General features: G+C 40.9%; 1 protein-coding gene across 1 annotated transcript in view; it reads right to left on the bottom strand.

The window, feature by feature from the left end:
• EFCAB13 (EF-hand calcium binding domain 13) overlaps positions 1-13,962 on the bottom strand; it is a 224,760-nt gene that overhangs the window by 38,481 nt on the left and 172,317 nt on the right. Inside the window, exons 47-50 of the mRNA XM_060202483.1 lie at positions 10,560-10,664; positions 10,215-10,268; positions 8,128-8,232; positions 4,671-4,724 (exon numbers count right to left, since the gene is read on the bottom strand). Coding sequence (XP_060058466.1) covers positions 4,671-4,724; positions 8,128-8,232; positions 10,215-10,268; positions 10,560-10,664 — 318 coding nt within the window. The remainder of the gene's footprint in view (positions 1-4,670; positions 4,725-8,127; positions 8,233-10,214; positions 10,269-10,559; positions 10,665-13,962) is intronic.

Here is a 13,962-nt window from a genome sequence, read left to right as displayed (position 1 = left end):
AAGAATAAAGTTGACCAAAGAAGTGAAAGACTTGTATACTGAAAACTATGAGTCACTAATCAAGGAAATAGAAACTGATACCAAGAAATGGAAAGACATCCCATGTTCATGGATCAGAAGAATAAATATCATCAAAATGGATATTCTCCCCAGAGCCATATACAAATTTAATGCAATACCCATCAAAGTTCCACCAAGCTTCTTTAAGAGAATAGAACAAAACTACAATCATTTATCGGGAACCTGAAAACACCTAGAATTGCCAAAACCATCTTGAGGAAAAGAAACAGAAATGGAGACATTACACTCCCAGACCTTAAACTATATTATAAAGCCATCATCATCAAAACAGCATGGTAATGGAACAAAAATAGGCACACAGACCAGTGGAACAGAATTGAAAGCCCAAAAATAAATCCCCACACCTATGGACATCTAATCTTTGATAAGGGACCCAAAGGATTAAATGGAAGAAGGAGGCTCTCTTCAATAAATGGTGCTGGGAAAACTAGGTTGTAACATGCAGAAGAATGAAATTGAACCACTTTATCTCACCAGAAACAAAAATCAACTCCAAATGGATCAAAGACCTGGATGTCAGACCAGAAACAATCAAATACTTAGAGGAAAACATTGGTAAAACAGTTTCCCACCTACACCTCAAGGACATCTTTGATGAATCAAACCCAATTGCAAGGAAGACTAAAGCAGAAACAAATCAATGGGACTACATCAAATTGAAAAGCTTCTGCACATCCAAAGAAACTATTAAACAAACAAAGAGACCCCTCACAGAATGGGAGAAGATCTTCACATGCCATATATCAGACAAGAAACTAATCACCAAAATATATAAAGAGATCAGCAAACTTAGCACCAAAAAAGCAAATGACCCCATCCAAAAATGGGCAGGGGATATGAACAAAACATTCACCTCGGAGGAGATCCAAAAGGCTAACAAACATAAGAAAAACTTTTCTAGGTCACTGATTGTCAGAGAAATGCAAATTAAGACAACACTAAGATACCACCTCACTCCTGTAAGAATGGCAAACATCAAAAAGTACAGCAGCAATAAATGCTGGACAGGTTGTGGGGATAGAGGAACCCTTTTACATTGCTGGTGGGAATATAAATTGGTACAGCCTCTGTGGAGAGCAGTCTGGAAAACTTAGAAAGCTAGACATGGACCTTCCATATGATCCAGTAATTCCTCTCCTAGGGTTATACCCCAACGACTCCATAACACCCAACCAAAAAGAGGTGTGTACTCCTATGTTCATAGCAGCACAATTCATAATAGCTAAAACCTGGAAGCAACCCAGGTGCCCAACAACAGATGAGTGGCTGAGAAAGCAGTGGTATATATACACAATGGAATACTATGCAGCTATCAAGAACAATGAACCCACCTTCTCTGACCCATCTTGGACAGAGCTAGAAGGAATTATGTTAAGTGAGCTAAGTCAGAAAGATAAAGATCAGTATGGGATGATCCCACTCATCAACAGAAGTTGAGTAGGAAGACCTGAAAGAGAAACTAAAAGCAGGACCTGACCAAATTGTAAGTAGGGCACCAAAGTAAAAACCTTGTGGTGAGGGGTAGACATGCAGCTTCCTGGGCCAGTGGGTGGAGAGAGTGGGTGGGAGGGATGGGCCACAGTCTTTTGGTGGTGGGAATGGTGTTTATGTATACTCCTAGTAAAATGTAGTCATATAAATCACTAGTTAATATGAGAGGGGGAAAATTAATTGTATGTCTTGAAGTTTTTTAAAACACACACTGAATCTTTTTAATATATAGGCGGTGTAATTGATAAGCAGACTCTCTCAAAAACTTAGACCAAGTATATCAGAAGCAACCAATAGAACAGCTCTATACAAGATACTGGATACTATACAGCAAACCCTAACAAAAGGACTTTTCAAAGTTAACCCAATTACCAAATAATGTGATGATAACATTAACTATCGATTGTCTTTTTGAACCCTAAGACAGCAGGAACCTCACATCTCCACTATAGAGCCTCTACTTCCCCCAGTCCTGGAACCCTTGGATAGGGCCCACTTTCCCGTATGCCTCTCCCAATCCATATCAAATAATATTGCATCTGCCGATCGCAACCTAATCAACACAACGATTGCCACCTCAACATGCTTCACTTCAGACTGTGTCCAGAAACTTCACGTGTGGAATGACAACCCTTCAGCTTCATTACTCGGGTGAGACCTTTCCTTTCATAGTATACTCTAATTTCATCTCAGGTGGTTCACTTTCTGACAAAGTCCCAAAACCTAGATATAGACCAGGTTCTGTGAGAGAGAGCATATGTTCACACTTATCCATAAACTACTGCAAAATATATACCTGAAAGCAGAAGTACACTAGAGTTTGCAGTGAGTATCCCCCTAACACTTCCTCTCCACTATTCCAAGTTTTGGGTCCATGATTGCTCAACAATTTGTTTGGCTTCGTATGTTAACTCTCTTTTCAGTCACCAGGTTCCAGATGTCATCAGGATGCCAGCCAGGCTTCCCTGGATTGAAGAACCATCAATGTGTCCTGGAGTTCTGCTTCCCGAGAGACCCACCCTACTAGGGAAAGAGAGAGGCAGACTGGGAGTATGGACTGACCAGTCAATGTCCATGTTCAGCGGGGAAGCAATTACAGAAGCCAGACCTTCCACCTTCTACAACCCACATGACCCTGGGTCCATGCTCCCATAGGGATAGAGAATGGGAAAGCTATCAGGGGAGGGGGTGGGATATGGAGATTGGGTGGTGGAAATTGTGTGGAGTTGGTAACCCTCCTACCCTATAGTTTTGTTAATTAATACTTTCTTAAAAAAAAGGAAAAAATGATTAAAAAAAACAGAACTAGGCAAGGATGTCTCCTCTCTATGTATCTATCTATCTATAATCTATCTATCTATAATCTAACTATCTATATCTCATCCTTTGTCGCCACAATTAAAACTGAGGAATAGTTCCCAGGGGCTTACCATAATAACTCCAGTGTTCTTAGATGGTGCCAAAGCCCTATAGTTTCTAGTTTGACTGCATAATTTTTGTAAATTTTTGAGGGGTTAATGGTTTAAAGTACAGACTTTTTTCCCTCCTTTTTATCCCTCACTACTCCCTTCACCAAAGGGAGGTGTACCGATTCCCACCCCCACAGAAAACCACTATGGTTCTCCCATAGGACATGCCACTGGCTGTCCACAATCACCACTTCTATTGAACACTGTCCTAGATGTCCTCTCCATCACAATCAAGCAAGCAAGACATATGAAAGGAATTAAAATAGGAAAGGATGAAGTTCAAATTATAATTATTTGCAGGTGATATCCTGGTATATGTAGAGGACACCCAAAAACTCTGGCAATACAATGGAATGTCATCAATAGATTAAGTAGCAGGTTTCAAATCAATACTCATAAATCTGTTGCACTTCTTTATGCAAAGCACATGAGAAAAGGGACCTGAAGGAAGTAATCCGATTTACACTGAATCCAAAAACATAAAGCAACTAGGAATAATTCTAACAAAGGAGGCAAAGGACCTTTTCAATAAGATGATGTTATGGGAGTCTTTTATTCCAAAAGAGATGCTCAGTTTAGACCTCCATCTTTCAACACAAGTCATTAGTTAATGCAGATATATCTAAATATACAGTCAGTAGTGCTCATGTAAAGAGATCCCTGTCACTCTAATAGCCACGTCATCATAATGCAATAGTTACAAGAATGTGAATTATCAACACAAAGAAAATGAGGGTTGTACGTTTTCTTCTCCATTCAGATCTTATTGACACTAGTCCAAATATTTCTGTTACCAGATAAGGACTCTGAGCATCTTCAAATAACTGCCAGGGCCAGAAGATGGCTCAGCTGGTAGAGCACACACTGGGCCATGTGAGCTAACTGTGTTTGCACGTCTGGCCACCACATGGGACACCTGCCTGGGGAACATTACAGTGGAGTAGTGCTGGGGTATCTCTCCTCCCCTCTGTGTCTCTCTATTCCTGTCTCTCTCTTTCTGAAAAAAAGAATTCCACAGGAGGTACATGAATCACGCCTACACAGAGCCCCTGCCATAACCCTAAAAACAATAAAATTAGTTATAAATAGCGATCTGTATTTTGGCAGACCTAGCAAGTCAAGGGGAGGGTAAAAGGAGGTTGGTGGGGAGTAGGAACTCAGTTTCCTGAGAAGGAGGAAAAAGGGCAAGTGAATGGTGGGCAAGGCCTGCTGACACCTAACTTGGGCCACCAAACCCACGAGAAGCAAGAAGATGTGTGCCCGTGACAGTAACCATACAACAGTTCCTCAATCACGTGCTTTCTAAAAATAAACGATTGGCCAAAGGAAGTGTTTAGTCATCTATAGTGTCAGCACAGTTTTAACTACCTCTAAAATACTGCCCACTACCGACATAGAAAAAGTGAAATGTTAATGCAGCATTAAACGATAAAGAAGATGCTTCAGAGACACAGACTCAAATTATGTTGCTAAAGTGTAGGGAGCCAAAAGTCTAAGAAATTCAATAAATTGCAAAAAATATTTTATCAAATAAAAATTAAAATGCCACAACAAGAAAAATTTAAAGTATTTAATATAACCTAAGTCCTACTTAAGCTTTATATTCATAGACTTTTATTAACTTCTCACCTGTAACAGCTTTTACTGCATCCATCAACTTATCAAGATCAACTTCTTCTTTATCTGTAACAGCAGGAACAAACATGAACTAGAAAGTCACCTAGATTCAGAACAGAAAGCATAAAACCTACCACATCACCTATTTTGCATGAATGCCCGTGAGTTGACTCAATTTTATGTTTTTTAAATCCATACACTATAAGAAGGACATTGTACTGTATTCAAATGATACGAAACTCAAATTCTGAGTCCATGTCAAGTTCTCTATCAATGTGGACATTTGTGTACACACTGACTAGGGCTGCCTTAGTGCCACAATCCAGACGTGAATACAGTGACAGAATATTATAGTCAGTGAATCCTGCACTTTACATGACTGTCTGACTTTATAAAAGCACAGCCAGAATCTGCCCTAGAGGGCAGCCTCTATGGAGACTACACTGCACTCTTTTACTTGTTGAGGGCCACTAGTTAGATAAAAATATTCAGTGCTTGTAGTCTGGGAGGTGGCACCATGGATAAAGCACTGGACTCCTGGGCAGGAGGTCCTAGGTTTGATTCCTGACAGCACATGTACCAGAGTGATGTCTAGTGCTTTCTCTCTTTCCTCTTATTTCCTCTCTCATTAAGACAATAAAAATCACAATCATCCATATTTCTTTTTGAAAAACAGTGATTCCAGAGCATTAAAGGCCCAGCTGGCAAGAATAAACCAACAAACAAATCAATCAAGAAAAAGAAAAATATTAGGGAGAGCAATGGTTCTTAATGTGAGAGAGGTAGAAGGTGGCTCACTCTGTTGGACACACACATCACATGAGCAAGGGCACAGGTTCAAGCCCAGGCTATGACTTCAGAGCAACTAGAAGGGTGGATGAATCACATGAATGTGGAAGGGTGCTGCAGTCTCAATCTCTCTCTCTCTCTCTGTCTCTCTCTCTCTCCTTCTCTTGCTCTCTGTCTCTCATCCTTTATCTAGAGGAAAGAAAAGGAACTGGTCACAAGCACTGGAGTCATGCAGACACCAAGTCTCAGCAGTGATGATGATGATAAAAACAAAGTCTGAGCAGTGATCACTTTAAAGAGAGAAAGGGTATCAGGATTTAAAAAGGAAACAAAGGGTTTTTCCATAAAGCAGATTCTAAGAGTTAGATTCAGAGTGTTCTAAAATTTATTCTGTGCAATTTTATATATCTGTACTACAGTGTGTGTGTGTGTGTGTGAGTGTGTGTGTGTGAGTGTGTGTGTGTGTGAGTGTGTGTGAGTGTGTGTGTGTGAGTGTGTGTGTGTGTGTGTGTGTGTGAGTGTGTGTGTGTGTGTGTGTGAGTGTGTGTGTGTGTGTGTGTGTGTGTAAGTAGCATTAACCCACAGTCACATATTTGGTGGTTTAAAAACCTTTTTCTCCCTAAGTCATCAAATATATTAACCCAAAATGTGATCCAAAGAATTGATGTCAAAGATTTTAGCATCATAATTAATTCACTTGATTTCAGAAAAGTAGACAACTAGTTGTAATATATAGATAGATAGATAGATAGATAGATAGATATTAGATTTACTTCTAAAGACCATACAAAATGCTATGAAATTTGATGCTATTTACAAAAAACTATATCTTAGAGGCTGACAGGACTCATTGCTTCTGGTACTCCTTGTTTAATATTGTATGTGATTTAATATTTAAAAATCATTATTAGAAATGCATTTAATAACTTAAGCCCTGTCTTGGAATTCACTCAGTTTAAAAACTTGAAACATTAAGTGTGTAAAGCAATTACATGATACAGAAAAACCTAACAAGGGATATTTCAAAGATATCAAGTTTCCAAGTATCCTGGTTATAAGAATATCTATCCACTGCATTCGTAACCTACAAGACAGCAAGGAACATTCCTCATTTCTTTAAAATCTGTATTTGTCCAGTGCTAGAACCTCTGGTGCCTTGCTTATTTTCTCTCGTGCTTCACATGCTCCATACCCTTTGCTACTGCACCTGCTAACCTGAACCAAATCAGTGCACCCAGTGCCACCTCAACGTGCTTCACGTTGGACTGTGTCCAGAGATGCCAGGCCTGGAATGTCCACCATCCAACTCCCATACTCTGGGGAGACCGTTCCTAGCTCACAGGACTTCCATTTCAAATGTTTCAACTCCTAACAAAGCTACTGAACACAGATACATACCAGGGCCTAAGGGATAGGGCACATGTGCACATGTGCCCATAAATGAGGGGAAAATTTGGTAGAAACTGCCTCACACTCTGAAGGGAGGTTGGGTCACTCACGAAGACTGACCCTGAAATGAGAGCAGCCTAGAATGTTCCTGGCTGTGACCATGCACTGTGAGCTCAGACTGACAGAGATGCAGAGGTTACATGGGCTCCTGGCTAAACATGAATACACATGGGCCTCAGGTCAGATTGATGGGGTTTACACTTAACAATATTCACATACATTCCCCATATTTGGGAGCTATCACTGCCCTGAACTGGCTTTCTAGTTCTATTCTGAACTCTAATACCATCTTCCCAGGCAATACCTTTAGCCAACCTGCATGCCAGCTATCAGACTCAGACAAAAATGTGTCAAGTCATGGGCCCCTAGGAATGTACCAAAATAGCCTTCCTAGGTTCTTCCCATACGAAGACCCTTAGTTCCATCTGCTCTATTATTATCTTTAGGTTCCTGTTTATTAAGCAGTTTTCCTGCTTCCTATCTTACTGCTTTTCAGCCCCCAAGTTGCAGATGCTACCATGATGCCAACCTGACTCTCCTGGGCAGAGGTCCTCACCAATGAGTGCTGGGCCTCACCTCCCCAGATCCTGGCCACACAAGGAAAAGATAGACACAGGCTGGGGGTTTGTATCCACCTACCCCTGTCCATGTCCAGTGGAGAAGCAATTACAAAAGCCAGACCTTCATCCTTCCACACCTCATAAAGATCTTTAGTCCATGCTCTCAAAGGGATAAAGAATAGGAACGCTACCAATGGAGGGGATGAATAGGGAACTCTGGTCATGGGATTTATATGGAATTGTACCTCTCTTCCCATACAATCTGTATTAAATCACTCATTCAAAACAAGCTAAGGAATGCAGTATTCTGTTGTAGTAACCAACATTAAATGATAAAACACAGGCACTATCCTAGACTATAAATAAGTTATGAATGGAATGTAACAAAAAACCATACAAAACAAGACAAGTGTGTGGGAACATAAACCTGCCTGAGTATTTTCTAAACAAATACCCTAGTAACTGTGCAGCATTATTTGCTATCAACAGCAAAACATACTGATAACTTACAATTATTTCCAGGAGCCCTTTTTTCTAATGACTACAGAATGGACTTGACTCCAGGATCTCTAATTTCTTTTAATGTCAATGATGCTCATTGCAAAAACTAATCACCTGAATTTCATAAAGAAAGCTCAACTGAAAGGCTGAGAAGTGACTCCGGCACTCACCACTAAATGGTAGGTCTTCCATTAGCTTCTCAAGCTCCTTTTCTGTGAGCTTTACTCCCACATTTTCTAGAAAACTGTTGACTCTACTTCTCTTGACTTTTCCTCCTTAAGAAAAAGGACATGAGGAGAGAGCAAAATTATCAGAATAGGAGAGGAAGCAATGTTGATGGTAGTTCATCCAGAAAAGTACACCCTTTACCACCTGAGGACCCAGGCTCATGCCAGTGTAAACTTCACGAGTGACGGCAGAGTGCTGTGGTCTCGGTCTCTCCTTCTCTCTCTAGTTTCCTCCTAAATATGAGGTGATGCATTTGCTCCATTTTTTTTTCACTGAATCTCACTAGAACATATGTCTTATTTAGAGTAATTGAAAGGTACATTAATTTTTGGATTTGATTTGGTCAAAAGTGATGCCCAGTCTTCCAGTCAATAGGCAGAAACTATTTCTTCCTTGCTTGTTTATTTCTCCAAATAATTTCCTATCAGTTACCTATCTGTCTCATATTTTTGTGTTTACCCGGAATTTGACTTAACACTAATTGTTAAGTTTTGAAAACTATGTGAACATGGAGCCTTGTGAAAAGATAATAAAAATGGGCATGATGTCATATAATACAATTTCAATGAAAATATCATAAGTAAAATCAGCTCAGAGTGACTCATTTAGTTAAAATTCTAATGTTATTTAACACTATAAATCAGATGAGTTTTGGTGCCCAAATGGTGAGTGATAAGCCTATATTTCCCTCTGTCTGCCATCACATCATGTCAGCATTACCCACAGAAAGCAAATGCAGAAACCACCATTACACAGGAAGAGGCCAAAGGTCAGGTGGGCACAAACACAGAGGGACATCTTCTCTCAAGAAGGAAAAGCTTCCTTCCATGTGACCACAACCCAACAGCAAGTCACTAATGAAAGCAAGTGCCTGGGACCATGAACTGGTGAGCAGGGGCCTAAAGAAGCCACAGGCTGTGCCCAGGAACTGTCATACCAGAGACGAGTAGTCCTTTCTCCTTTTCTCTTACATAAATAGAACAAAAACTACTATAAAGTAAGAAAATGCACAAAGTGAAAGGCACATATGCACGGACATGCTCTCAGCTGCATTACTCACAACAGCCAGGAGCAGAAGCAACCCAATTAGTTGCTGACTCTTCACTGGATAAACAAGTTATGGGACATACATCCCATCGAAAAATACTTGGCTGTTGCAAAAGATATTGTATCTCTAAGGAGGAAATTGAGGGAGCAGGTGCCGGGCGTTGGCCCGCCTGGTCAACCTCACACATTATAGTGCAAAATGACCTGGGTTCAAAGCCCTGGATCCCACCCACAGGGGGAAAGTTGTACAGGTGGTACAGCAGAGTTGCAGGTGACTGTCTCCCTCTGTTTGCCCTCTTCTCTCAATTCCTCTCTCTCTATCCAATGATATAAAAAGTCTTCCTAAAAGGACAAAACTGAATAAACTGGAAGAGATTATGCTTTGTAAATTAAATAAAGAGGTGAAAGAAAGGAATGGACAGTTTGACCGGTGAAGAATAAAGAGAGCTGACCCACCTAAGTGTGTAAATTAAAAAAAAAAAAATCTGTCTCTACGACACTGAGAGAACTACTCTAGCTGTCACTGGAGTGGGGTTGGGGGAGGAGGCACAGAAAATGGGTGGCAGGCACAGTATAGTGGAACTATAAACCTTTAGTCTCACTATCTTGGAAACCATTGCTAATCACTAAAAACGTATGCTCCCTTTCTTAAACGAGTTGAAATACTGAGGGCTGACAAGTGGCTCACCCAGGAGTGCTCACATGTGGCTACACACATGGACCCGGGCTGGAGCCCAGAGCCAGCACCTGAGTGCACTTGAGGGGAAGAGGGACTTCACAAGGTTGAGGAAGAGCTGTGAGTCTCTCCTTTTCTGTCCTACCTTCCTCTCTCTGTCTCCCTGTCTCTCACCCTCTATTTAGAGGGGCAAACATATACCTACTGTGACTCATAGACAAGTGGAGATAATGAAATCAAGTGATAATCCTGATTAAAATTTTTAAATATTAAAAATATTTAAGTGTCAGCTTGCTTGTGTCCTACCTTTGAATGACTTCAGGGATTCTCTGAGTGAGGTTTGGCTGATCTTCCCAGAAGCTATAATGCAAAGCACACACTTTGTTAGACAAGATGCTCTATGCGGTTCTCATGGGATGGATCCTATCACCTATAATTCCAGAATAACTTTTCATATAATTAATGTTCTGATCACATACTCAGTGAAAAGTGGATATGAAAAATATAAAGTACTACACTGTTGATTAAACAATTTAAACACCCAAATGATTAAAAGATAATCAGGAGCAGCCAAACATGAAGTGAAGAGTCACCCCAACAAACCATCAGCTGAGCACCCCAGAAGGTAACAAAGGCATCCTCAGGACTCACCATCAACTGGCAGTGTTCTTAGCAGCTGCTGCTGTTCACTGTCTGTTAGTGCAATACCCATGTGGCTCACAAAATCCGGTACGGACTGCCTATCAATCTTTTCTCCTTTGGGAACATGAAATATTAAAATTCAGGAATGCCGCAGACTAGAGAATGATCTCTAATAGCAGTTTAATCACACAAGTAAGTGTCCTCCTCTGCTGACAAACTTCAAAGGCACAATCAGACACTGAGTGGGGGCAGAGGTGCTAGGCCAAATTCACTAATTTATTTACAGGCCCAAAGTATGATTTTTGTCTTCTGACAATGAGTGGGAAAGAGGAGAATAAGTTTTTCCTCACTGTGCAACTGTCTGCTTAATTAGAATGTCAGAATCAGGTCATTTGTGTACTTTTTACACAGTCACCTTGACTTATAATTTTTTCCTGAATTTTGTTATTGTCCTTTGATATAAATAATAGAAATTTTTATGTTGCTATTACTTGATAACTTCTGCTGTATTTTTAAAATTAATTGTTTATGTCTCAAACACTATGAGGGAACTTACTTTTTTGCCAGGCTGGCTTCACGGGCGGGATACATAGACAACCTGAAACTTGTGGCTGAGCTGAGAATGCAATTTAATCTTTATTCACAAGTGGGCAAGCAGTCCAACAAGCTAATGACAACACAATGGGCTCCTCCATATCTCTCCTTCGGCAGAGTCCAGAACCCAGAAAGTATGTAGGACAGGGGGCCAGGAGAAGGAAGAAGCACAAACTAGCAAGGACTAAACCAAAATGTCCCGGAGGCAGGGGGAGTGAGACCAAACCATGTAACAGAATGACCATGTAAATAGACCACAACGTCAAGCAATGTAACAGAAGGATCCAGAAGCAGAACTAGAAGCAGAGCAACAGGAACTACAGTATTTGTTATTGGGAGCGTGGGGGCACCTAATTTAGGAGGTGGGTGTGGTGTGGGAATATAGCCTGCAATCTTGTAATTCAATCTTAATTTACTTGGAAAACATGTAACTTGTTCTATTAAATAAACCATAAATCTTTGGGAGCCATTTAATGAAAATATAAAGACAAAAACACAAGAGTTTTTAAAAATTAAGAAAGTATTATTTGATACTACAAATCTCATGTAACTTTCCAATCACCAGTAAAAGCTACCTATGCATTCATGAACTTATTTGTTGTAGTCCTCTCACCATCTGTTACAAACAATACACTTAAAACCCCACAGGGCATGGCAGTTGCCATTGCTCTTACCAAATTCTGTATTTGGTATTGTTTGGCTGCTAAATTTTATGTGACCTTGACACCTATTAAGTGGTATTCTACAATTATATAGTTCAGTGTTGTATCATACAAGCCCATCTTCTCCCTCCCTCCCTCGCTCCCTCTCTTCTTTCCTGCCTTCCTTCCTGCCTTCATTCGTCTTTCTCCTTTTCTACCAGCTGATCACTAGGACTCAGTGCTGCATGAAGACTTCCTGATCCCAGAAAGCTATGTCTGTATGTTTGATTGTTTAAAATCTCTATAGAGGCAGATAAATTGGAAAGAAGGAGGAGATAGAGAGGGGGAGAGACAGACCCCTGAAGCACTGCTTCATCTCTGCTGAAGATGCCTCTGAGTGTGGGGCCGGGGGCTGAACCCCAGGTGCTGTAACGTGAGTGCTCTGCCTGCTGCACCAACCCTGGCACCCTGAAGAGGTTTTGTTTGTTTAATAGATGATCAGTTAGGGGCCAGGTGGCGGCGCACCTGGTTGAGCACATATGTTATAGTGCGCAAGCTCAAGGACCCAGGTTCGAGCCCATGGACCAACCTGCAGGGGAAAAGATTCACAAGTGGTGAAGTAGAGCTGCAGGTCTCTCTCTCTCTCTCTGCCTCTCTATCATTCACCTCACCCTCAATTTCTGACTATCCCTATACAACAAATAAAGATTTTTAAAAAATTTTTGAGAAGTGATCACTTTTTGGGAGATTTTCTCTTTTCAGATTGTCCACTTCAACACAGTGTTTTCACTAGTTCTTACAAATCAACGGGGTGCCGTGTATTTGCAAACCACTGCCTGGTTTTGAGCATTATAAACTTATCAAGTTTTGACTTACTTTAGAAATTTGTTCTGTGTGTATTTTGCTTAGTAGAAACACTAGGCTCTAAATTCTTACAATACCAAGACATACTGGACATAAAGCAGCCTGTAATTTTAATCATACAACCTGTGAGTTGGCTAAAAGGAGTCTCCTCATAGCACCACCATCCCTGTCATGTCACAGTTACCATTTCTCTCCTGTAGTAAGAATATTTCAGATTCCTCAGCAAATTTCCTGGGATCTCTTAGGAGTGATTGTTGTCACCACACTCTCCCTAGATCCTCAGCACTCACTCTTCTGACTGTCAGAAGTTTGTGCCCACAGAGCAGATCTTTCCTCCTCCTACACCACCAGTGCAACAGGGAGCCACTGTTTCAGCCTTTTTCTTAGAGTTTGCCATTCCCCCATTCCACACTGGCTGATACCATCAGGTGGTATCAAAAACATAGCAGGTCTTTGTCTTTGTCTTTAGAGTCTGTTTTCATTTCCTGTGCGTATATATCTAGAAGTGAAATACTGCATCACATCATTGTTGTGCTGGTTCTACCTTTAGAAAAAAGCTTTTTTTTCTTTTTCTTTTTTTTGCTGTTGTTGTTGCAGGGCTGGGCCCTCTCACATCACAACTTCACTGTTAGCATCACTGCTTCAGATAGTAGACAGACAGAGGGAGAGACATTGCAGCATTAGGGCCACTGCATCCCCGTGTCTACCAGACCTCAAACATGGACTACAGCCATGGCAAGACACATGTCCTTCCAGATGAGCTCTCTCTCCAGCCCTGTTGTCCTTTAAGACAGACATTCTAGTAGGTTTTTGCGGTTGTTTCATTGTGTTTGTTTTTGAATGGAGTCAAGGTCTTACACATCCACGATGCCACCACCACCCTGCACAATAGTTTTCATCATCTCAGAGAGAGACAGAGAGAGATAAAGATAGAGAGAGAGACAGAGATGTGAGCTGGCGTGAGAGTACAGCACTGCACCACCACCCTTGGAACTCTGATGCACACTAAGGTCAACTTTACTGAGTGGGCTCTCTCCTGACATCCACAAGTGGGGTTATTTTGTTTTGGGGGTTCTTAGTGATGTGGAACACCCAGTTTGGAAAGCTTGCATGCTTTCTTCTTTTCTTGCCTGGTTACTGTATCTGAGATTTCTCGTATACTACATGGGAGGGCCAACTCCACTAAAATGTATTGAGTTATTCATTCACTTATTTATTTTAAAGGGAGAGACACTAAAGCACTTCTCTCAGTGCCATAATACTCCCATGTGGTGGTCATCTCCAAAAGAGCAGAAAAGCAAATGACAAAATGC

The sequence above is a fragment of the Erinaceus europaeus genome, chromosome 12 (assembly GCF_950295315.1).
Source record: "Erinaceus europaeus chromosome 12, mEriEur2.1, whole genome shotgun sequence".
NCBI classification, from domain to species: Eukaryota; Metazoa; Chordata; class Mammalia; order Eulipotyphla; family Erinaceidae; genus Erinaceus; species Erinaceus europaeus.
Note: the sequence above shows the minus strand (reverse complement) of the source record. Positions and strands in the feature narration are given on the sequence as shown.